Source organism: Centroberyx affinis, unplaced genomic scaffold (genome assembly GCF_046629955.1).
Source record: "Centroberyx affinis isolate AG114_WGS23_722 - 3 ecotype Tasmania unplaced genomic scaffold, CSIRO-AGI_Caff_v1 ptg003102l_1, whole genome shotgun sequence".
In the NCBI taxonomy this organism is placed as follows: Eukaryota; Metazoa; Chordata; class Actinopteri; order Beryciformes; family Berycidae; genus Centroberyx; species Centroberyx affinis.
This window is the reverse complement of record NW_027281173.1, coordinates 67,159-90,876: the sequence shown is the minus strand read 5'-3', so window position 1 is coordinate 90,876 and position 23,718 is coordinate 67,159. Positions and strand designations below refer to the sequence as shown.

The following is a 23,718-nucleotide window of genomic DNA, read 5'->3' as shown; positions in this document are numbered from 1 at the left end:
AAATTCGTTTGCGTTTCCCCTTTCTTTAACATTACCTTGATTAAAAATCACTATAATATTCCTACAATATTTCTGTTGGAACTTGTAGTATTTCTGTTGTAGCCTACTCAATCGTGATTTTATGACATTGTCATGCTTTATATTATATAACCTATAGCATCACTATAATATTCATATAGGGACTTATGGTGGGTTTGTATCAATAGTGATTTAATAGTAACCGTATCGTACCTGAGAGTACATCCCTTATTGTATCACTATAATATTCCTATAGGGAATGTTATAGGCTAGTGCTGTGATATTTGCACAGTCTCCTTCTAAAATGTATTGTAGTATGTCTATAGTTCTTTTTCATATGGGAAAACTGTTCCAATGTAACCTGCAGTCAGTCTATTCCTACATAAATTGGTATAACAATGCATTTAAACAATACTCTTCTTTTGGCTCTAGGCTTATCCTGGTTGCAAGTTCCCCAGCACCCTAGCTAGTGCGATGACGTAATCTTCCAGAATAAGGAAAGCGCGTTCACGGATTGAATATACATGAATGAACACGGTGCACGAGCCTGTCCTCGCTACGTCGTTCCCATAGAGGCTTGGATCCAGCACACACACACACACACACACACACACACACACACACACACACACAGTGGGCATCCTCCTATTGTTCAAACCTCCAATGTATTTAATGTTGTATGGATGCTGTAGATTTTGTTCTCTGTTCTATGAGGAAAAGCCTTTAGTCTAACCATGATTACTCCAGTGCTCAGCCTGGGCTTCAATGTTTAAATCAGTCTTTAGTTTTAGTTTACGTAAAGTGGCCGTATGTTAAATATTTTTTTAAGTTGGATTGTTTATATTCATGAGATTGTGATTCTGACTGTGAGTGTGAGTGTTTCGGTGTGTGTGAGGGGGATGCTATTTCTTTTTAATCTCTCTCTCACTTTTCCCATATATACACCTGAGACTCTGGAAGGAGACAGGTTCCCAGTGTGCGTCTGTGTTTATGTGCATGCGATATGGGTATTTATGTAGATGAGTCATGTGTTTGTGTGTGTGTGTGTGTGTGTGTGTGTGTGTGTGTGGTGCCAGCGGTGCAGCAGTGTTATTGCGTGAGATATCTCCAGCGAGTGTGTGTTTTCCCCAAGAGATGTTTGGGTTGGCTCTGTGACACATGCGTATGTGTAGACTAATCACTCAGCCAGCCGATCAGCGGGCATATCCTGGTATTGTCCTGCAGGGTGTGTGTTGTGGGGTTTGTCTGGAGGGCACAGAGTGGTGGACAGAATAATACCCTGCCTCTCTGGGCTTAACCTGGCGAGGGGCGGGGTAGAGGGACCAATGGGGCACACACAAACGCACACATACACATACACATACATGGTATCAAAGGACTTATGATAGCAGGGGGGGAGTATTTTCCTGTGCTATAAAACAGAGCTTCCACTGTGGTTGAGTCTATGTGTGTGTGTGCTCAAGTGTTTTCCTCCGTTCAGCCTATGTTTGACAGAAGAGATTGCATTGCATCATCATGCCTTGACTGTGCTTGACTGTCTGAAAGTGCAACCTTTGGATTTACCCTTCTCTGCTGTGGATTCTGTTTTTCCTTTTCTGGCCAATTCTGTGGATTAGCTGGGTCTGGAGCCATGGAGGTAGGACTGCAGAGTGGAGAAATTAGTTTATAAAATAGGCCAAGCACTCTCATCCAGTTCAATATGAGAGATTTAGAGATGGATCATGATGATGATTTAGAGATGATGATGGCACCGGTGATGGTGCTGATGGAGAGCATGCTTGTGTGTGTGTGTTTCAGGTGTGTATGCGGGGATGTTGGCGAGACCTTTGGGTTCTCCTGCATCTGACAGGTGAGTCTCTTATCAGGGGACAGCAGATTGTGTTTGGCCATTGTACTGTATGCAGCTCGGAAGCAGCATAATTACCTTTCCTGCCCCACGCCTGCTGACATTTGTAAAAAGAAACATTGCCATATAGCCCAGTAGAATGTGTGATGTGTACAATGTTGTGAAGTCAGCTCTATTCCTAATTATAAATTGCATATTGGTGTATTTTGTGTGCGTCCAGCTTGTGTCGCAGGAATGACTGGGAGATGCAGTCTGTTCGGACGGCACCATGTTCACACATTTGACGGCGTTTTATATGAGTTTCCTGGAGATTGCAGCTACCTACTGGCTGGGGATTGCAACCACCGCTCCTTCACGCTGCTAGGTGAGTCACAGACAGACTGGCAGTTGCACAAAGAAGCAAACAGTATTGAATTATAACAAGTGACTCTTGCTGGTCCTGTGTAGCTCAGTGGATAAAACTGTGTGTGCACTCATAGCACTTTGTGGCACTTTAAACATAAGTATCCGCCAAAGCGTGTTCATTTTACCTTTCCTTTTCATTCGCTTCAGAATCAAAGTTCAGCCTTCTTTCTTTCAGCCTTATTTCTTTTGTCAGCCAAAACTCCAATGTAGGCTCAGTGTTTTGTGTAGTACAGTAACTAAATGTGTGTTGGATCTGCAGGTGACTTTGTCCATGGAAAGAGGAGCGGTGTCACTCTGTTTCTGGGGGACGTCTTTGAGCTGCACCTGGCTGTAGATGGACGACTCTCACAAGGAGAGAAAAGGTAGAGTATAAGAATGTGTGGGCCATACTGTGAAAATGTTACCACTGCAGGAAAAAAGCACACCATAGCTTGGTTATTGAGCACCATGACATTCCAGTGTGTATCTCCTTTTGTGTAGACTCTCCCTGCCCTATGCATCCCATGCTGTGTTTGCGGGTTCGGAGCTGGGCTTCTACAAGCTCTGGAGTGAGGAGTTTGGCTTCACAGTTACCATTGACAACGCTGCCAACATTGCCGTGACACTGACCAAACACCATGCCAACCGGACTTGTGGGCTGTGTGGCAACTTCAACTCTGCATCTGCTGATGAGTATACTGCTCAAGAAGGTACATGCATGGGGAAAAATGTACAAAAATGCACTATGCAGTATGTGCAAAAGTGGGGAACTGCGTGTGTGCAATATGTGTATGTGCGTGTGGGAAAACAAGAGAGAGACGAAGTTCAATATTACTGGAATTTAGGAAATGATCTGAGTCACCAGCACTCAGCAGCAGGAAGAGCAGCGTCCCAGAACAGGAAAAGATAACAAGGAAAAAGAAAGCAAGAAAAAGTGCAGCGGTGGTGGGGGTGAGACGAGAGAGGAAATCTGTCAGTTTGAGATGTTTGTACCCGTTTGTCTGTGATTTCAGGATTCCTAACAGAAGACAGTTATGACTTTGCAAATTCATGGGCAGTGAAGGGGGCCGGGCAGTCATGTCACCGTGTCACAACTCCCAGCCAATCCTGCAACAGCACAAAAGAGACTTCTGCGGTGAGAGGAAAAATCACAGTCCTGTGTGTGTTTTGCATGTGCATGCACACATACACGTGTGTGTGTTTGCTTGCATTAGAGCGTTCATCTCCTCTGTTAGGGTGTCATTACATTTAGCGTGTAGGCGAGTTCAAAGAAGCGGCACAAACAGGGATAGACAAACAATAAGAAGGGGCAGGATCTGAGCCTCTGATGTGAAAGCATTTGGCATCCAGGGAATAATGTTTTTACTGTGCAACAAGCTTCTACACAACCTCACCCACGAAACCCTTATTTAATCTATCACCTTCCTCTCTTCTCTCTCTGCATATTCTTCTCTGTCGTTTCTCTGTTCTCCTCCACTGCTTTGCAGTACCTGATAATAGACTGTACAAGCATTTGCTCTCTTGCACACACCATTTCCACTAAGCGTAGGCCTTCCCCCAGCAAACACAAAGGCATCTATCTTACTGTCAGTCTCCTCATATAGGTTAACAAACTCTTTTACATAGAGGCACTTAGAGGCACTTTTCCATAAGGTATAGGAACAAGTCTGTAGTCCTACATGTTGCTGGGTTTGAGAGTGTCCAGAAAATTGATCCTCGATCTGTAGATTAACTCTTCTACCAGTCAGGATTTCTTGTTTCTTGTTTCTTGATGTCAGACTATTCCTCCCCTAGATCTGTGTTCATTTAAGGGGGATTGGTATTCCAACAGGGCAAAGGAACCCAGTCTCTCTCTTAAAGATTAATAGAATATGAAGAGATGGGCTTGTTTCAGTTCATGTTGGTTTGATTTTTATCGCCGCCTCTTAATTCCCTGTACAGAGCAGCTTTGATCTTTCATGTATAGCTATCAACTGTACACCGACAGGGAAACAGATGCTCTTCTAGTGTGTAACTGGGCTCCATGCTGCGTCTCCCAGAGTCTGACTGAGTGAGAATATTCATTTGGAGAGGAGTAGATTCTCGGTACAAACTCAGCTTTCAGTCAGTCCGATGGGAGTGGCACAGATGGCACTGATAGTTACAGGCATATTAAACTATTCTTACTGAGGTTGATGTCTTGCTGAGGTTGATGTTGTTTCCTCAAAACTATTACATCCATAACCTTTTTCCATTACGATGACATTGGTGGCTATCATTGTCAGAAATATTTTTCTCGTAAATTAAGCACCTTCAAACACACCCATCAGCCCAAATGCCACTCTGGGAACCCATTATTCCTTCCATGTTAAAATACTCTACTCCATATTCCCCTTGTGAATGTAGCTGTTGACAACAATGGCATGAGTACTAGGACTTTAGGCATTTTAATCAAATCACCAACTACCAATGTTGTTTTTTAAAATTGTTCAACTTGTAATTTAAGTTTTATTTTTAAATAATGAAAACTGATAGCCAGTAATGAAAACAGACAGACATGAACTTCACTAAAGGCTAAGAGATAAAGAACCTTTTTTTGGCAAAAATTGTGGAATTCCCCTTTATATAATTCCATTCTAATGAGTTTAACACGTGTGTGTGCATGTGTATGTGTGTGTGTGTGTGATTAGATTTTGTCCAGCTGCAGTGTGTTGCAGACCTCCAGTGTGTTTCTGCATTGTGCCCACCTGGTCTCCCCTGAAGCCTTCCGGGCACTGTGTGAGGAGGAGGCGTGTCTCTGCGGCCAGGGGGAGGGGCCAGACTGCTACTGTCCAATCCTGTTGGAGTATGCCCGCACGTGCCACGCCCATGGGATGCTTCTGCACGGCTGGCTGGTGGAGAGCCAATGCTGTAAGTCTGTCAGTCAATAAGGAGGTGGTGACAGGCTTCTAGGTTACATTAATAATCATAATTTTTGTGTTTTTGTGTGTGCGTGTGTGTGTGTGTGTGTGTGTGTCTGTGTGTGTCTGTGTGCAGCCCCGAAGTGTCCCATAGGGATGCAGTACAGTGAATGCAGCAAGTCCTGCTCTACAACCTGCCAGAGTCTCAACATCCAGGAAGTCTGCAAGGAAGAGTGTGTGGACGGCTGTACATGCCCTGGTAACCCCCCTCACCCCCAAATACTCTCTCTCTCTCTCTCTCTCTCTCTCTCTCTGTGTGTGTATCTCTAGTAGTTGTAACAAGATGCGTATGTGTGTTTCAGTGGGTAAGGTACTGGACGGTGATCGGTGTGTGGAAGTGTCCCAGTGTTCCTGTCTGCACATGGGACGACATTTCCCTCCCGGATCCAGTATCTCTCAGGACTGCAACACCTGGTGAGTGGGCAAATACACTGTACATACACTGACATGCATGCATACACACATACTGTACATAAATCACATAATACAGTACATATGCAGACACGTTGCCTTATAAAATACATACAGTACTCCCTCACTAAGCTCCCTCACATGTGTCTACTCTGCAGTGTGTGCCGTCACGGTTCCTGGGAATGCACCAATGAAGGCTGTCCTGGTGAGAAAGACTTGCAAATTAAATTTAATAGGGTTGTTTGTTATCATTTATGGCTTGAAAAAAACTATCTTGTCTGCAGGCGAGTGCTTGGTGGTTGGCCAGTCGCACTTCAAGACCTTTGACAACAAGTTCTTCACCTTCACTGGCCAGTGTCAATATCTGCTGGCGCGAGACTGCACAGACAGACAGTTTTCTGTCATCATTGAAAATGTACAGGTAATGGCCTCCAGTATGCTGGTTTTTAATTATATGCAAATAGTCTGCATTCACTTTTCTCTATATTTCTCTGTTTTTTGAATCTATGAATGATAACCCTACATCTTTTCTGTTATTCTCGTCCCACTGGCTGCTCGTCATCTAAAGTAATCTGGCTGTTGCTGCTGTGTTTCAGTGTGCAGACGATCAGGATGCCGTGTGCACACGCTCAGTGACTCTCAGCCTGCCCTCTCTGGAGGACATGACAGTGAAGCTAAAACATGGAGGGGTAGTCTCTGTCAACGGCATGGACATCCAGACCCCAATGCATCATGGTATGCCTCTGGCTTTGTGCGTAAGAGCACAAAATGAGTGGATGAGATCTACTCATTACAGCCCCTCCAGGATTTCGCAGAGTTGTTTTTTTTTTTTGCAGTAAAATTGCAGAATAAAAACTGCAAGCCAAGGAAAAAATGGTATTAAAGTGGCACTAAAGCAAAAACCAAAACAGTTTTTTACAACTACCTCCCATTAGGAAAGAGTATATATGTATCATATACTGTATAATCACTTCCTGTGATAATAAGCAGAGGCCTGCTATATATAACAGGAACTACTGGAAAGAAACTACTGGAAGAAATACTTAAGTGCTCATGGGCTCAGAGTTATAAGAAAGGAACATACCGTTTGTATTTCATTTTTAAAATCAATTCATCATCAGCACCAAATAAAATCAGTCCATTTGCCTATCTTTCATTATTATAAAGCTGGTTTAAAGTGCACAATATGCAAACCAATGGCTGAGGATAGAAACTAAAATATTAAATGAAATGAAAAACAATTTTTCCACATGTAAGGGTGAATAAAAGAGTAAAATAGAGTCATTGGTTGTAGCATAAGAAGACCATATGTTGACGTAAGTTTTGATTGGATCATTTTATGTGAAACGGTGTAGTGATTGGCCAAAATTACATGAATTGTTATGATCACAAAATTATTAATTCCTGAATTGACTGTTTTTATAGACTTTTTTTTATAGCTGTATTGGATTATAATATGGGACATTTTGCAAGCCATTGTCCTTTTCCTGTGTGTTTACAGGTCGTCTGCGTATCCAGAGAACTGTTCAGTCCTCAGTGCGTGTAAAGTTTGGAGACGACCTTCGCCTGGACTGGGACGGACGAGGCCGGGTGCTGTTAAAGGTGGGACAAGTTTTATTGATAATGACATTTTTGGTAAACATAATGTGAGAACCCTGAAAACATAATCCAAATAAATCCTTGAATTCTGGCCACTTCCCCAGCTGGGACCAACATGGGCGGGCCGCACCTGTGGTCTCTGTGGAAACTACAATGGTAACCAAGGTGACGACTTCCTGTCTGGTGCCGGACTGGTCGAGGCGGGGCCTCAGGCGTTCGGCCAGTCCTGGAGGATCAACGGAGACTGCGGGTCCACCCACAAACCTGAGACTGATCCGTGCGCAATTAACCCCAAGAGAGGTATACACACTCACACACACACTCATCACAAAAAACACCAAACACTAACCTCTAATCCTCAAACTCCTTTTAGTGCGTTTTGCAGAAGAGGCGTGTTTGGTGATGATGTCAGAGGCGTTCAGCCCGTGCCACTTCCTGGTGAACCCGAGTCCGTTCCAGCGGTTCTGTCGTTACGATGTGTGTGCCTGTGTGGACGGAGAGCAGTGCCTCTGCTCTGCTCTGTCGGCCTACGCTGCCGCCTGCTCTGCCAGGGGAGTGCTGCTCAACTGGAGGTCTCCCTCACTCTGCGGTAACTCTGCACACACACATGGGCTCTCACACACTGACATAGTGCACACATTATCACCCATATACTGTGCACATACGCTGGTATGTCAGTACACACACATACATACACATTTCATTCCATTTCTTGACAAGAAACAGTGTTGTACAACCGTGGTATTCAATATAATCATTGATGTAGGAGTCAATAAAAAGGTGGGTAAACTTTGACCTCCAGTTGGTGATCATGAAACAAACAACAGCCAATTCAAACAACAAAAATCTATTATAATTCCAGAAAAGTACTAATTTATGCTTTTTCCCCTTCTGAAACTATCTCCATATAACTTACACCAGCTTGATACTACTTGCTCTGATGTATACAGTGAATTTATCTCATAACAATTTGTCAGTCAAAAAGGTGGGTAAACTCTTTTCAACAGATAAAAAAAGTGGGTAAGGTAAGGTGAGTTTAGTTGGATTTACCCTCCACTGAATCCCTGATTGTTATGCAGAGGAATTTTATGTTTTTTTTTTTACACTTTTGGCAGAATTGGAGTGCACTGGAGGCCAGGTGTATGAGGCCTGCGGGAGCGTGTGCGACCGGACGTGCCGCTCTCTGTCCGGGGCTGAAGCAGGCTGTGAGGGCGAGAGGGTGTGTGAGGAGGGCTGCTTCTGCCCCGTCGGACAGTACCTGAGCGACTCCAGAGAATGTGTGACAGCCGACCTCTGCACATGCCTGCATGACGGACAGCTCTACCAGCCTAATGATGTCTACGCTGATCACAACAGCATCTGGTCAGTGTGTGTGTGTATAGAAAACAGTACGCATCGATGCTATGAGATATCTTGTTTCACAGATGTGCTTTTAATTTTTGTGCATTTTTCTCATGTGTGTATATGTATAGTTACTGTGAGAATGGCTCCATGCGCTGCAGCTCCAGTGAAATGAGTGATACCATGCTGTCTGATCTCTTCTATGACGATGACCTGGCACCGTCCAGAGGTACACTTTGAGCATTCTGAGAGGATCTGCCAAACCTCTCTGTTATTTACTGTTGAATGTTTATATGTCACCTGATATGTAGAGTCTAATGTCCATAGGATATCTTACACTGTCCCTTTGCATTGCATGTGAGACTGTGTTGTCCTTGTGCAGCAGTATGTACTGAAAAGCTTTATCAATATCTCTCTGCACCAATGTCACCAAAAAAAAAATCCTGCACATTTACTCGGTAATTAAAATAAATCTGCTTTATTATTTCTGGTGAATACCAACAGTTTTCCATTTTCTGGAATCATCTGACTGGACTGCATGTTTGTGTTTGGGTGTGTGTGTGTGCAGAGCGGCGGTCTGCCCCCTGCTCTCCTCCACTGATGCGTGCAGAGTGTGATGCGGGAGAGAAGGGGCTGGAGTGTGCCAGAACCTGCCAGAACCTGGATCTGCCCTGCGTCAGCCTCGCCTGCATCCCTGGCTGCCTCTGTCCGGCTGGCACGGTGGGTGCTGTGTATATGTGTGTGTGTGTGTGTGTGTGTGTCTGTGTGTCTGTGTGTGTGTGTTTGTGGATAAAGCACCAAAACCTCTGAAATGGAACATTCTGATTGATTAGCCGATTGATTTCAGGTACGCCACCGCAGAGAGTGCATCGCACCTGAGCAGTGTCCCTGTTACCATAACAACAGGCCTTACACATCGGGACAGACCATCTCTATGGACTGCAACACCTGGTAAACAGACTGTTTGTATCAATGTTTACAAAGGCAAATACGCGCTCTGTGATTGCTTAACAGGCTCTGTCTCGTGCAGTGTGTGTGAGAACAGGAGGTGGCGCTGCACAAAGAAGGTGTGTGATGGAGTGTGTCGCACTGTGGGGGAGGGGCATTACATCACCTTTGATGGCCTCAAGTACTCCTTCCCCGGCCTCTGCCAGTATGTCCTGGTCCAGGTGAGAGACAGAGACATCTAAAAGAACTCAGGAATGGACTGCAGAGTACACTTTGGTGTCAAAATAACAAACGACAATATACATTTCTTTCTTTTCCTCTCTCTCCCTCTTCCTCCTTCTATCTTTCTTTACCTACAGGATATGTGTAATGGAGAGGACGGTTCGTTCCGTGTGCTGGTGGAGAACGAGGCCTGTGGAATTGTGGGACATCGCTGCGCTAAAGCTGTCACAGTCTTCTACCAGGGAGGATTGATTACTATGCAGCATGGAGAGGTAACACACACACACACACACATACACACACACACACATGCACGCAGACACTCACAAATGAATGCATGTATGCACTTGCACATGTGCAGTGCATACACATCCAGTGTTGTAAACGGTCTCTCCTATAGGTGAGGATGAGGAAGCCGGTGTTACAAGGCTCAGAGGTGGAGATTGTCCGATCTGGTCAGTTCTACATCCTGCTGCTGGGGAAACACATTTCCATCAGCTGGGACAAGGGCACTCGTCTCCTGGTCCACATCTCATCCGAATACAGGGTATTCATGTGTTATAGTACTACTTTTGCACTAATTACAACCTTAGAGTTCTTTCGTTCACCTTCATTTATCTTAACTACAGGGGACACACAAGTATTTGCCTTACAACAACAAAACATAGGTGTGGATTATACAGTACGTCAACGGTTCTGTTTGTCCCTTATTGTTGCCTACATCCTGTTGTGTGTAGGGGCGGGTGTGCGGTCTGTGTGGTAACTTTGACGGGAACGTCAACAACGACTTGATGAGCAGTAACAACCAGCTGGAGGTGGACTCTGCCCACTTCGGTAACTCCTGGAAAGTCAAACCCAGTTGTGCTGATGTAACACAGGTAAACTCTTAGGTCTTATATTAAATACTAACTCTGATACTACTAGCATGGGACAGGATATTCTATGTTTACAGAGATATTAATTTTATTGTATTAAATTTGTGTGTGTTTGTAGATGTTCGCTCCTTGCAGCGACAACCTCGTGAAGCTGGTAACAGTGGAGCAGTCGTGTCGTGTGCTCACCGGCCCCCTCTTTAAGGAATGCAACAGCCAGGTGAGAGTTATTACACACACTAGATATCCTAGGGACCATGACACCAGAAGCATCATTCGTTTCATGCATTCATCCTTCTGTCTCCCTTGCCCTATGTGTCTCTAGGTGGATGCAGAGACGTATGTGGACATGTGTGTGGAGGCAGCGTGCTCTTGTCCGTCGGTGGGCGACTGCGTGTGTTTCTGTGATGTCATCGCAGCCTATGCTCAGGCTTGTTCAGAGAGGGGCGTTTCCATCAGCTGGAGGTCCAACGATCTTTGCCGTGAGTGTGAAGAAATCCCCTACGATGCACCCAAGCATGTCAGCATCATCATATTATCAGTGTCCCGCAGCAAATCTGCTTCTTTCAAATCTGTCATACTTTTCACAAACTTGTTTCCCAAGTTTTGAAAATGTGTCATGGCAGCTGGGCCAAGCTTGACAGTGTCTCATAAACTGTGAAAAACACATGGATGTGCAAAGTCCAAAAAACCCCCAATCCTTATTAAAGAATTAAGTCTCAAACACAGAAGTAAAAGATAAACATTTTTGCCAGGTGCTCGGCCAAAAAAAACACAGGAAGTCAGAGATGCAGTTCTCATGCAGCTCTACTCCTCCCCTGTTTCCTGTTGACCACAAATTATAGTTCACACCCTTGCATTTCTGCTAACTGAATGATTGTCAAGTCACTGGTAACATTCCATTGTATTGCACTTGAGGTTCAGTTGTAACAATAGGGTGTGGCTTCTCACTCAAAGTAAGGCCTTGTGTCTATGCTTCTACACATAGTGCAATTGTAATAACGAGTGATATTGTAATGTGTAAAATGTCTAATGATACTCCAAATGCATTCTAAATGGCATCAATGTGAAAATGTATCTGTTTTTCTCATCTCCTGAATACCTGTTTATGCAGGACACAGCATATACAATTTAGAAGAAGTAGTCGGAGTAGTAGAAGTAGAAAGCGTATATTTATCTCAATCTATTTGTGTGTTTCTTAGCTATGAGCTGTGAGGAGCTGAACACTAAAGGCCCAGGTGTGGGGGAGGAGCTGTGCCAGTGGAGGTACAACACTTGCAGCCCTGCCTGTCCGGTCACCTGCCAACACCCAGATCCGCTCCACTGTAAACTCACTTGTGTGGAAGGCTGCCATGCCTACTGCCCCCCAGGTGTCAAAAATACTCACCAGACATACATATACTCATCGGACTCACACATGTGCATATTCGTACATAACATTTGACTCATACATACATATAAACAGTGAGGGTGAGTTTAACTCCTAACCTTGTATTCCTCAGGCCAGCTATTGGATGAGGTGGCCATGCGTTGTGTAGAGCCCTCACAGTGTCAGGTGTGTATCCATGAGGGTCAGAGAATCTCCCACGGCAACAAGGTTATCCTCAACCATGATGACCCCGAGCACTGCAAAATATGGTAATGCTGTATATTAGAGCATTCATATACTATCTTTCTCTTAACAACAGGTTTTGATATTTGTGATTGGTTATTCGTGCTTTGTAATTTGATTATTTGTGCTTTGTAATTTGATTATTTGTGCATTTGTGTGTGTGTTTGTTTACTGCAGTCACTGTGAGAACAATACCCTGAGCTGTGAGGTTTGTACCTCCTCGGACATGGTCACCACTCCTACTCCGACCTCCGCCCTCACCACCCCAACTGCCCTGCCCTTCTCCACCATGATGCCTGAGGGCACCTGTGACCGTGCCATGGATCTGGCTTTCCTACTGGACGGTTCAGCAGCACTGGGCGAGGATGAGTTCCAGGCCACCAAAGAGTTTATCCTGGGGGTGGTGGAACGCTTCCGGATGGGCTCAGCTCACACCCGAGCCACAGTGCTGCTCTTCCACTCAGGAGTCAAAACATACGACCTGCAGGTAGGTAGACACATACATTAGTCACACAGGCATGCATGCGATCATGCACAAATACGCAGTGCTGCGTTAAGCATTCTGTGGAATAATACTTTATTGATCCAATTTTCTGCTGATATAAGCTACTTTGCTGACACATTGAAATGGAATGTCATGGTCTATACCAATCTGCTTGATCCCTGCCCTGTATCTCCCCCTTCTCTCATCCATTTCTGCTTGTAGGTTCAGAAGTGGCTCTTTAAGAAGACTGTGCGTGAGCTGCATTACACAGGAGGAGATGCAGCCTTCCTGGATGAGGCTGTCAAATATCTGGCTATCAACATCTACGATAAGAACAAGCGTGAGCATGCCGGCCGCGTCGCCATCATCCTGACTGCCAGTACCAACCCTCGCTCCATCCGTGCCACCACCAAGATGCTCCGCAAGAAGACCATCACCACCCTGACAGTGGCCCTGGGTCCCGGGGTAAACATGGGGCAGATTAATGACATCACTAAAGCCAACCCAGAGAATAGGGCTTATGTGCTAAGCAGCACGGGGGAGCTGCCTGATCGTCTCTTAGAGCTGACAGATTATCTCTGCACCTTGGGGCTGGAGCCTGAGGGGGCAAAACCGCCACCAACGAAGCCTACACAGGGTAAACCTAGCCAGGGTACAACCACCACTATCCAGCCTCCTCGCCTGGAGTCCAACCCCACACAACATCTCCACAACGCCCCTACTCCCACCTCGCCCTCTGGCCTGTCTCCAGTCACCACATCCATCTCTCCATCCAAAGACGTGACATTTATCCTGGAAGGCTCTGATTCAGTTGGCGAGGTCAACTTCAACCAGTCCCTCCGCTTCCTCGAGGAAGTTATCACACAGCTGACAGAGGAGGAGGAGTTTATTCGTATCACTGTGATCCAGTACTCCGTAACTGTCACTGTGGAGATCAGTCGCTGGGAGCTGCGGCGGCAGAGGATCCTGTTGCTGCAGCGATTGAGGGAGATTCGTTGGAGAGGTGGAAGTAAGACGAACACAGGTGCCGCTATCACCACCACCTTCCAGGAAATGGCTACAGTGCAGCCTTCCGCGGGTCCCACCCCTCCTCAGCTGGTCTTCCTTGTGACGGAGAACCCGCCTACCGATACGGTGACACGCCCACCATCTACAAGCACACAAACGCATGTCTATCCCATCGGAGTTGGACCAAAGGTTAGTGAGATTGACCTGCAACTGCTCAGCTCCCCCCGGCGCCCACTGCTGGTGGACGACTACAATCATCTGACATCGCTGGTCCAACGGGTCGTCAACATCACACACACCACACTCAGGCCCCGCTCCCCTACGCTGCCACCCCTCGTCCTCCCGACACTGGCCCCACTTTCCACCCTGCCACCCTCAGGTACAGTAGACACTCTTGTTTCAGTCATTCAGTCGACAATCAGCCCATAGGTAATATTCATTTGTGAATATATCTTTGAATAGTGCCATGCAAGAAGCCCTTGGACGTGTTGTTCCTGTTGAATGCTGGTGGACAGTTTGAAGATATGAAGACATTTGTCAAAGCCTTCATCAACAATGCTGACATAGGTATGAACCAGCCCTTAAATCTTTTAGAACATTTTGAGTGAGTGGGCAGTCCACTCACCTTTCGTATTGTTATTACCTCCACTCCAACATAAGGTGGTTACTTTTCTAACCCTGTTTCTTTGCCTGTCTGTCGGTCTTGTCAGCAGGATATCTCAACAACTTACGAACGGATTTCCATGAAATTTGTTGGACAGACAGGCTTTGGGCAAAGGAACAATTGATTCGATTTTAGTACTGATCCAGATCTCAGATTTCCGCCATTAGACGTTTATCCTTTTTTAGCCATAACTATGAAACAAACAAATTAGAGATAGCGACTTGATTCCAAATCGTAAGGGTTTGTTTCCTAGGTAAAGAAATCAATTTAACTTAAAAAGTAAGTGATAGGAATGATGTATTTGGGTGTCACACCAAGTTGGAGAATTGTTCAGATTTGGCAGAGGTTTGCCCTCTGAGTACCTTCTAGTTCTCTATTTAGACAGTGGGAAACCAATGAAGGAAACAGAGTAGTAGGAGGCAGTCCTAGGCCAGTGGGGGCTTATATGTGGTTCCAAAAGCGGGGACTTAACCACTCAACTATCTCTGGGCACTATTGAACATTTTTATTATCTATACAAAATGATACAAAGGCATTATGGTATCCATAAACTACTAATGCATGGTAAAGTAAACCAGTCAGAGTGTAGACCTTGCTACAGTGGACTGACTCCTTGTTTATGTGTGCAGGGCAGAACAGCACCCAGGTGAGCGTGGTTCAGTACGGAGACAGCAGCACAGCAGAGGTCACCTGGAAGGACGAACAGAGCAAATCACACCTCCTGGACCTGGTGGAGAGTGTGCACAGCAGGACCACTGCTGCCCCTGCACTAGGTAGGGCATACACACACATACACACACACACACACACACACACACACACACACACACACATACACACACACACACACTGCTCTGCTCTCACTGTTCTATCTGTCCAGGCTCTGCACTACGATTCGCCGTTCAGACAGCCATCTCATCAGCCAGTGGTGGAAGAGCAGGCGTGGCCAAGGCAGTGGTGATGCTGGTGACTCACAGGTCAACTGATGATGTCCAGGAGGCTGCTAATGAGGCACTGGCAGCAGGTAAGCTGTTGCTGACACGGTTAACATGGGACACACTGCTCTTTTGTTACAGTTCAGATCAGCTGGTGTCCTCACCTGCCCCCCTCATCTTCCTCTGTCATAGATCTGGGGTGGTTTCATTGAGTCAAGGCAGGGATTTAATTTATCTCTTCCTCTCAGGTGTGTCAGTGTTCCCCATCGGGGTGGGATCAAGCTATGACAGGACTGAGTTAAGCGTGCTAGGTGGCCATGGCAATCAAGACAACACTCTGCACTTGAACAGTATGGATCAATTACTGATGCTGCTGACTCTGGACCATGGTTACACAGAGAGAATCTGCAGAGGTGCTTACACACACACACACACACACACACACACACACACACACACACACATACGGTTCCATTGTTCCAGGTAAAATAAATTAATGTCAAAAAAGTAATTGGTTCCTTTTCAAATCATAGTTTTGACTAGGATGTAATAATGATGCATCAATAATGATAATGATGATGATGATGATGGTGATTTGTTTTGGTTCACAGCTGGTCCACCAGGAGTGTGTGTTGATGACAGTGGAAATGAGAGAGAGGTGCGTAATGACCCTTGAAGCTGAACTTGACCTATTGATTTTAAAAGTTATGATAGGGCTATAGGTCTTCTACAGCATTTGTCACCTCATTACTTGTGTGTAATGAATTGTGTGTGTGTGCCTGTCTGTCTCTCTGTCTGTGTGTGTGCTTTAGCCTGGTGACTCATGGATGCTGGAGGATGGCTGCCACTCAGTCCTGTGTCACCCCAGTGGGGCAGTGACAGTGCAGAGCCACAAAGTCAACTGTGACAGACTGGAGCCCCCAGCCTGCAGAAACAACCTGCCGCCTGTCAAAGTCCAGGAGACCTGTGGCTGCCACTGGGAATGCCCTTGTAAGTATATCAGATGGATCAAATAGCTTCTGAAGTCTTTACTTTGAGCATTTGCTTTAGCCTGCCTATATTAAGTGTGCATCACTGCCCACTTAGGCTATTAAACATAAATATTGGAGGCTAGCATTCCAGCCAAAGTGTATTTATTCTCAGAATTAATGGATCACATGTTGACTTGGCTCATTTACAAACACTCACTTCTGCTTGTCTGGTTTGTCTTGGCAGGTATGTGTATGGGTAGCTCCACCAATCATGTGGTGAGGTTTGACGGCATGGCTCTTAGGCTGGATGGGGAGGGTGTCTGCTCCTACACACTTCTCACTGTCACCACAGCTATCAGCGCAGGGTCAGAGGTCAGACTCCACAGTGGACCCTGTCAGGGTTCAGCCACTCACAACCAGGTCTGCATGAAGGCCATGGAAGTGAACCACGGAGCCCATAAACTGCTGCTGAAGGATGATATGACGGTAAGCTGTGTGTGTCTGAAATTACTGACATTGTTCATTATATGTAAGCCTAAGCACTAAGTAAGGTGAATATAATAACTGTGTGTACGTGTGTGTTTGAGTAGGCAGTGCTTGATGGGGAAGTGCTTTCACTGCCATGGTGGCACGGTGGCCTAGAGGTGGTGCGATATGGAGGAGTGATGCTGCAGCTGAGGTCAGACCATGGCTACGTCCTGGCTTTCACCCCTCAGAGCAATGAGTTCACCATCACAATGCTCAGCTCCACCACCAGCAACCACACTGCTGGACTCTGCGGTAACACACATCCAGTCTCACTCATTGCCAGAACCATGAGGATTATTGTATTTGTACAGCTACAAAATGAGTCAACATGCAAAAAACATGATGTCGGCCCTGTTCTGCTGTTTTGCTGTCTCTGCCTCTCTCTGTATCTCTGGCTTTGCCTCTATCACAATCTCTGTCCCCGTCATCATCTCTGTCTCTCTCTCTTTATCTCTCTCTTTCTCTGTCTCTCTTTCCCCCAGGTGCCTGTGGGGAGGACAAGGTTAATGACCTCTCTCTGCGCAACGGCATCTCGACCACTGACCAGCAAGCCTTCATCTCTGACTGGACGGTGACTGAAGATGGTGGTGTGTGTCTACCAAGACGGAGGGCGGTGTGTGTGTACGGAGCAGCACTTGGATGTCAGGCCCTACGTTCTGAGGTGTTTGAACCGTGCCATGCGCACGTACCCATCCAGATGCTCCTTGCCAAGTGTGAGGAGCAGGCATGTGAGGAGTCAGATGTATGTGAGCTAATCTCTGCCTACGCACACCTCTGTAGACAGAGAGGAGTGTGTGTGGACTGGAGGAGCCTTCACCTCTGCCGTAAGTCAGTGTTTAATGTGAGGATGTGTGTCTGTTTCATTTCAGTTGTAATAGCGGACAGGTTTGAAAGCCCAGACCTAAACTTTAGCCTGTTCTGTGTGTTACAGCAATACAGTGCCCCAGCTCCATGGAGTATGATGCATGTCGGACAGGGTGTGTGGAGGACTGTGGTAGCATACGCGCGTTGCCAGGCGACTGGACGGTTGCCAGGGGTAACGAGTCATCCTGTATGGACACACCCACTGAGGGCTGTTTCTGTCCTGGAGGGACAGTTTTGCATCACGGAGAGTGTGTATCACCAGATGCATGCAGCCAGTGTGTCGACCAGCACGGACACACACACGCGGTGAGACACAAAGACAAGAAAAGTGTGTCTGATCGTGTGAGGGAATGATGCAAAATCAAAGGCAACTTCTTAAATACAGATGCTGATGAAGTTAGTTAGTGCAGCCATTACTTGAAGTCCCAATGAGTGTGATGTGTGTGCTGTGACTGCCCTCTAGTGTTTACTTATTAGTGTTTATTTCTAACATGACTAAATACTGCAATGTAAAGGAATGTGGTTTGTATTTGTTCGTACAGTATATGCAGAGCTGGGTACCAGATGAGAACCCATGTTTGATTTGCATGTGTTTGGACCAGCAACACATCAACTGCACAGCCCGGCCCTGCAATGATGCCAAAGGCAAGCGATCCTACTGTTATTGCTGCTTATGTTTATAGTGTTTGCACCTATTTTTTCTGCTTGTGCTAATCTTGAGAAACATTGCCAGCGCTGCTTTGTGGGTTTTGACATAACACCTTTATAATTAAGCATGTATATGTGTTTGTGTAGCTCCAGTGTGTGGACCCTGTGAGATCCTGAGGGAGAAGAGAGAATCCAAGTGCTGCCCTGAGTATGAGTGTGGTGTGTACAAAATATCTATCATTATGGCTATGTTTACATTACCAGATCCTCAGGAAAGGCGTCACTGATTCACTGATTCAAATATGAGTGCCCCTTTAATCTACTAGTTTTGTTGTTGTTGTTTGTTGCCACAACTCATTGCCAATAAGTGAGACAGTACCCTACATACTATGCCCAATACAGCAGACTGTGACACTGTGACTTTTTAGTGTGTGATCTGGTGAGCTGCGACCTGCCTGAAGTGCCCCGCTGTGAAGACGGACAGACTGTGGTTCTGAAAAACCCCGGCGAGTGTCAGCCCATACATGACTGTGGTAAGCATTCTGTACCATGTGTTTGCTCTGTCCCGCTCTTGCATACACACAGACAGACACAGAATGAGAACACGCATCCATGTGATTTCTTCAAGGTTGTTTTTCTCTTCGTCTCTTCTCTCTCAGTCTGTAAAAAGGAAGAGTGTGCTCTGCAAGCTCCCCCTGCTTGTCCCGCCCATCGCCGGCTGTCACTCAAAAAAACACAGTGCTGTGAAGTGTTTGAATGTGTGTGTGACTGCCAGAACTCCACCCAGTCCTGCCCTTCTGGGTTCATCACGTCCTCCTCTACCAATGACTGTGGCTGCACAGAGACCAACTGCCTGCCAGACAAGGTGTGTGCGTTTGTGTGTGCGTTTGAGTGTGTGTTTGAGCGCATGTTTAGGTGCAACAGCTTTTGGTAGCTCTCTCATTTAATTTATAAAAATGCAAAGACACTACATCAGGAGTCAACTTCCATTTTGTGCGGAACTATCCTGTGTTATTACTGTGTGTGTGTGTCCAGGTGTGTGTGGTCGGGGGCGTGGTGTACCCAGTGGGGAACGAATGGGAGGAGGCGTGTCAGAAGTGCAGCTGCACCCAGCTACAGGACAAGCAGACATCACTGCACGTCGCTCAGTGTACCCCGCCTGTCTGTGACCAGACCTGTCCCATGGTGAGACACACACACATACACACACACACACACACACACACACACACTGATTATACTTGTGTAAATGAGAATGAGAATACATTTCTTATATTACAGGGCTCGACATACACTCCATCAAAAGGAGAGTGCTGTGGGAAGTGTACGAAGAACAGCTGTGTGGAGTCAGAAGGAGAGATGCGAGGGGACACACTGATTGGAGGACACATCAGACATGTATGTGTGTGAGGGAGCCATTACATACCAGGCCTGAATCAAATATCTGCAATAAATTCTTACTAGTTATTCTTTTGCTGTGATTGTCTAAACTATCTGGCGGTCATTGTAGTATCCTGCATGGCAAACCCCACTCATCTGGTAACTCCAACCAGGTTAAAGCAAACATTCATTATTTGTAAATGCTAATTGACCCAGGTATGCCATACGCCTCTTCGTACAATGAGTTTTCTGTGTTCATACACAACTTATTCTTAATGCCTTTTCAAATAACACTCAAACCACCCAAGCAATGGCATGCTGGCTACAAGTACAAAAAAGACAAATGATGCCTCACTTCCTCTTCTCTCTATTCATTTTAAATCCCTCTGTGTCTGTGTATAGGTGGGTGAGGTGTGGCAGTCTCCAGAGGATAAATGTGTGCTACATGAGTGTGTGAGGGTGAGCGGTGAGGTGTTCGTCTCTACGTCCAACGTCAGCTGCTCTGTGATGGACGCCCCCACCTGCCCCCTGGGAACCGAGTTACGCTGCGACACGTTGGACTGCTGCCCCCGCTGCCAGTGTGGTAAACACACACACAATCAGACATACACAAAACACATATAGTGCAAGCAAATTCATACCATTTGGCACGGCAGGGTGGTGAGTAGGGAGACTTCTCTTTCCCGGGTTCAAGTGTCAGCAAGCATTCGCTCTGCTGAAGTGTCCTGCAAACTAAAAGAGAATTTCCTCATATCACACACACTCTGTATACATACCAAATTGCAGCTTCAGCTTCTAGCCAGCAGAGGACTCTCTGGTATTGGTGTCAGGCCTAGTGCCAGTGCGCCTGACCTCACCCGACCTGAGAAAGCCATGGGTTTACTGTACTGTTTAATGTATGATAATAGAATTATCCCTAATCTTGTTTGGGCTATTCTCTCTACAGCTCCTATGGACGCCTGTGTGCTCAACCACACTGTGATTGGAGTAAGTCAAGCACCACACTAGTACTGATCTTGCATAGGTACACACTATGTATATTCCTTTCAAGTGCTCCCTCTCAATTGTGTGTGTGTGTGTGTGTGTGTGTGTGTGTGTGTGTGTGTGCAGGCAGGGGAGCGCCTGATGGTGGATGTGTGTACACACTGTGAATGTCGGGTGGAGAATGGGGCTGTCAAGAATTACAAACTGGCCTGTAGGAGAATCACCTGTCCCACCTGCCCCGAGGTAACCTTTACCCTTTAGCAATAATGGCTGACATCATCATCATCATCATCATCATCATCATCATCATCATCATCATCATCATCTTCCATCATTCTCACCAAAGCTTCATTCCCACCCTACACATCACAAAATTGTGCCCACGTCATTTTCTCTGATTCACTCCAGTCCTTTCCACAGAGGTAAATAGTTTTATTGCCATTTTGATTTTCTCAAAATATTTGCATGTTTGTATTTGCAGTGGATGTCCTCGTATACGAAGTGAATTAATGTGCACTGCTGACCGCACTGTTTCAGGGCTACACTCTGGAGCAGGAGCCAGACGCCTGCTGCGGTCGCTGTGTTCCCACAGCCTGCGTCATGCAAAGGCCAGACGGACACACCATCACTCTGCAGGTCGGTGCCCTGCAGAAAAGATGCTGATATACTCACTTATAAACCCTGTCACACACACACAGCACACACAGTGTTGCAAGAAAAAATGTTGACTTTTTCGTTCTTGTCTTGTTTTATTCCTTGCATTTTTATTCTTGTCTTTTATGGCCAATTTCTGTGAAGCACTTTGGTACAAACTTGTTTTGTTTCTTAAAGTGCTATATAAATAAACTTGAACTTGAACTTTTGGTGGTGATAAGGGAGACGGGTTCACTCCCTGTGATACAAGCATCCGCTCTGCTCAAGTGTCCTTGAGAAAAAACACTGAATCCCTCCTAGCTGTAGGGGTGCTGCTCTGTAGCTGACCTGCGCTCTGACCTCCCTGTGGAGGCGGGCAGGGAAAAAAAACATGTTTTTTTTTTCCTTCGGGGATCAGTAGAGTATCACAAAAAACATCCAGAGTGAAGCTGAGGAAGCAGATGCGAAACGCGCTGTTTGCTCTTCAATGTTTTACTTGTTGAGCTTCATGAAAATTAAAAAAGATTAAAGCGAGTCTACAGTAGTGTTCGGTGAACCTACTTATATAGGGATATCACAAAAAACAGTTAGATAATTCTTTATGTGCTGAGTATGTTTTTCAGGACTGAAAAGCAGATGAAACTCATTAAAAATTGCCTGGGTGTAAATCAGAAACTACACATTTTTTCTTCATTCCTTAAATAAAGATTTTTTTAATTAAGATAACAGGCTTTCATCCAGCAGCAGTGATAAATATCATGGACATACACACATCACATCTCTCTCTCTCTCTCTCTCTCTCTCTCTCTCCCTAGGTGAACACCACTCGTGAGGACGGTTGCAACCTGTATACCTGTGGTGTGAACAGTAAAGGAGATCTGGTCCTGCAGGCTCGAGTGACTACCTGCCCTCCCTTTGACCGCCAAGCCTGCCTGGACCAGGGGGTATGACTACCACACCGACCTCCATCCTATAATGTTACTACACCCTAGACCTGTGGAGCTACAACTAATTCTTCTTAAATGTCTGTTTTTCAGGGGAAAGTCAGCCAGATTGGAACCAGCTGCTGTGAGATGTGTGAGTATAGCGCTGTGCTATACTCGTGCTAGTGCGTTTGAAATATCCACTGCTTGCTCTGGTTTTAATAGGTGTGTGTTAATAAGGGTGTGTGTATGTGTGTGTGTGTGTGTGTGTTGGCATGAAGGTACGGAGCCAGAGTGTAGGAACACAGTGGGAATGCTTAACTACATCAAAGTGGATGAATGCCGATCAGAGCAGCAGATAGAATTGCACTATTGTGAGGTGAGAGACTACACACACACACATACACACACACACACACGCACACACATTTAAGCATAAAGGACAAATTCAATGAAAGCATAACGTTGTCCCTCACTGTCCCACCCTTCCCATGTTGCTATGTCTTGCAGGGGAAGTGTCGCAGCAAGTCCATATACTCCCTGGAGAGGGCCGCGGTGGAGCAGGAGTGTGTGTGCTGCGCTGCCGTGGCGACGGAGCCTCTCAGTGTTCCCATACTGTGTGCCAATGGCACCCGTACCCACCACACCATCCTGTCTGTCACTGCATGCGACTGTCTGTCCAAACACTGCACCTAGAGAGAGAGAGAGAGAGAGAGAGAGAGAGAGAGAGAGAGAGAGAGAGAGAGAGATGTATTGAGCGTAGAAGGTACAGTATGTGTGTATCCAAATAAACATGTACCCATATAAAATAATAAACACTGCTAATTTCTTAAAGCACTTCTATTTTGTCTGTGTTGATTTTAAGAGTGGGTTCTAGGCATTTTTATATATTCAGGTAATTTTCCCTAATGAAAAATCAATATTTCTATAATATTCCTACAGGGACTTTTAGTTTTGCTGATGTATTTGTATAGTATCCTAATAAAATGTATTATATGTAGTTATTTTTCGTTTGGTTTCTCTGAGATAATGAGCCTGCTTTGGCACAGATTTATTTTTTGCGTCAACCGAGGGGCCTGCAGAGGGTACACAAGGTTCAGTTTCAAGTCTGGTCACCCATAAGCTCTTTCCTCCCTCTCTGCTGCACACACACAAACTCACACTCACACACACGCTAACTCTCTCACTTGCATCGATAATATGCCACACACCTTCCTGCCCTCCCCTATGGAACGGTCAGGGAATTAGCCGCCCTGGCCGCGCGCGCGCGTTAAGCCTGGGGTTCCGGGAGCGCGCGCGGATTGTCCACCATCTCAGCCCCCGCGCCTGTGCGCCTCGCGCGTCTTATCATCTATCTCCAAAGCGATGAACAAATCCTCCACGGGCACTGGTAAGTACACTTTTTCCACCGCTTTGTACCTCCTTTCATCTGAAGTAGGCTGTCCCGAATCGAAGCGAATTTGCAAGGGGGGCTCGAGCTTTATCACTTTTATCATTTAAAACC

General features: G+C 45.9%; 1 protein-coding gene across 1 annotated transcript; it reads left to right on the top strand.

Moving 5' to 3' along the window:
• Window positions 1-1,463: 1,463 nt before the first annotated feature.
• Window positions 1,464-23,133, top strand: vwf (von Willebrand factor). The gene is made up of 53 exons (XM_071537674.1): window positions 1,464-1,654; window positions 1,816-1,867; window positions 2,085-2,228; window positions 2,529-2,631; window positions 2,750-2,958; window positions 3,262-3,383; window positions 4,918-5,137; window positions 5,264-5,386; window positions 5,490-5,601; window positions 5,757-5,803; window positions 5,883-6,019; window positions 6,195-6,333; window positions 7,100-7,200; window positions 7,302-7,497; window positions 7,571-7,786; window positions 8,313-8,559; window positions 8,670-8,767; window positions 9,107-9,258; window positions 9,386-9,489; window positions 9,569-9,707; window positions 9,846-9,980; window positions 10,109-10,255; window positions 10,446-10,586; window positions 10,702-10,800; window positions 10,906-11,062; window positions 11,783-11,950; window positions 12,083-12,218; window positions 12,370-12,679; window positions 12,899-14,063; window positions 14,147-14,251; window positions 14,978-15,121; window positions 15,229-15,372; window positions 15,532-15,696; window positions 15,895-15,941; window positions 16,096-16,273; window positions 16,499-16,740; window positions 16,845-17,034; window positions 17,265-17,606; window positions 17,714-17,952; window positions 18,189-18,291; window positions 18,442-18,513; window positions 18,723-18,827; window positions 18,954-19,159; window positions 19,330-19,479; window positions 19,576-19,692; window positions 20,077-20,257; window positions 20,621-20,661; window positions 20,785-20,901; window positions 21,196-21,294; window positions 22,107-22,235; window positions 22,329-22,368; window positions 22,496-22,593; window positions 22,725-23,133. Exons 1-53 carry the CDS (start codon window positions 1,649-1,651, stop codon window positions 22,908-22,910), a joined length of 8,565 nt encoding a protein of 2,854 aa, XP_071393775.1. The 5' UTR covers window positions 1,464-1,648; the 3' UTR covers window positions 22,911-23,133.
• Window positions 23,134-23,718: the final 585 nt, after the last annotated feature.

Coding starts and splice junctions, on each gene's coding strand:
- vwf (XM_071537674.1), top strand. Junction 7,201..7,301: donor GAGGCCGGGTGCTGTTAAAG/GTGGGACAAGTT, acceptor CCACTTCCCCAG/CTGGGACCAACATGGGCGGG. Junction 15,122..15,228: donor CACTGCTGCCCCTGCACTAG/GTAGGGCATACA, acceptor CTATCTGTCCAG/GCTCTGCACTACGATTCGCC.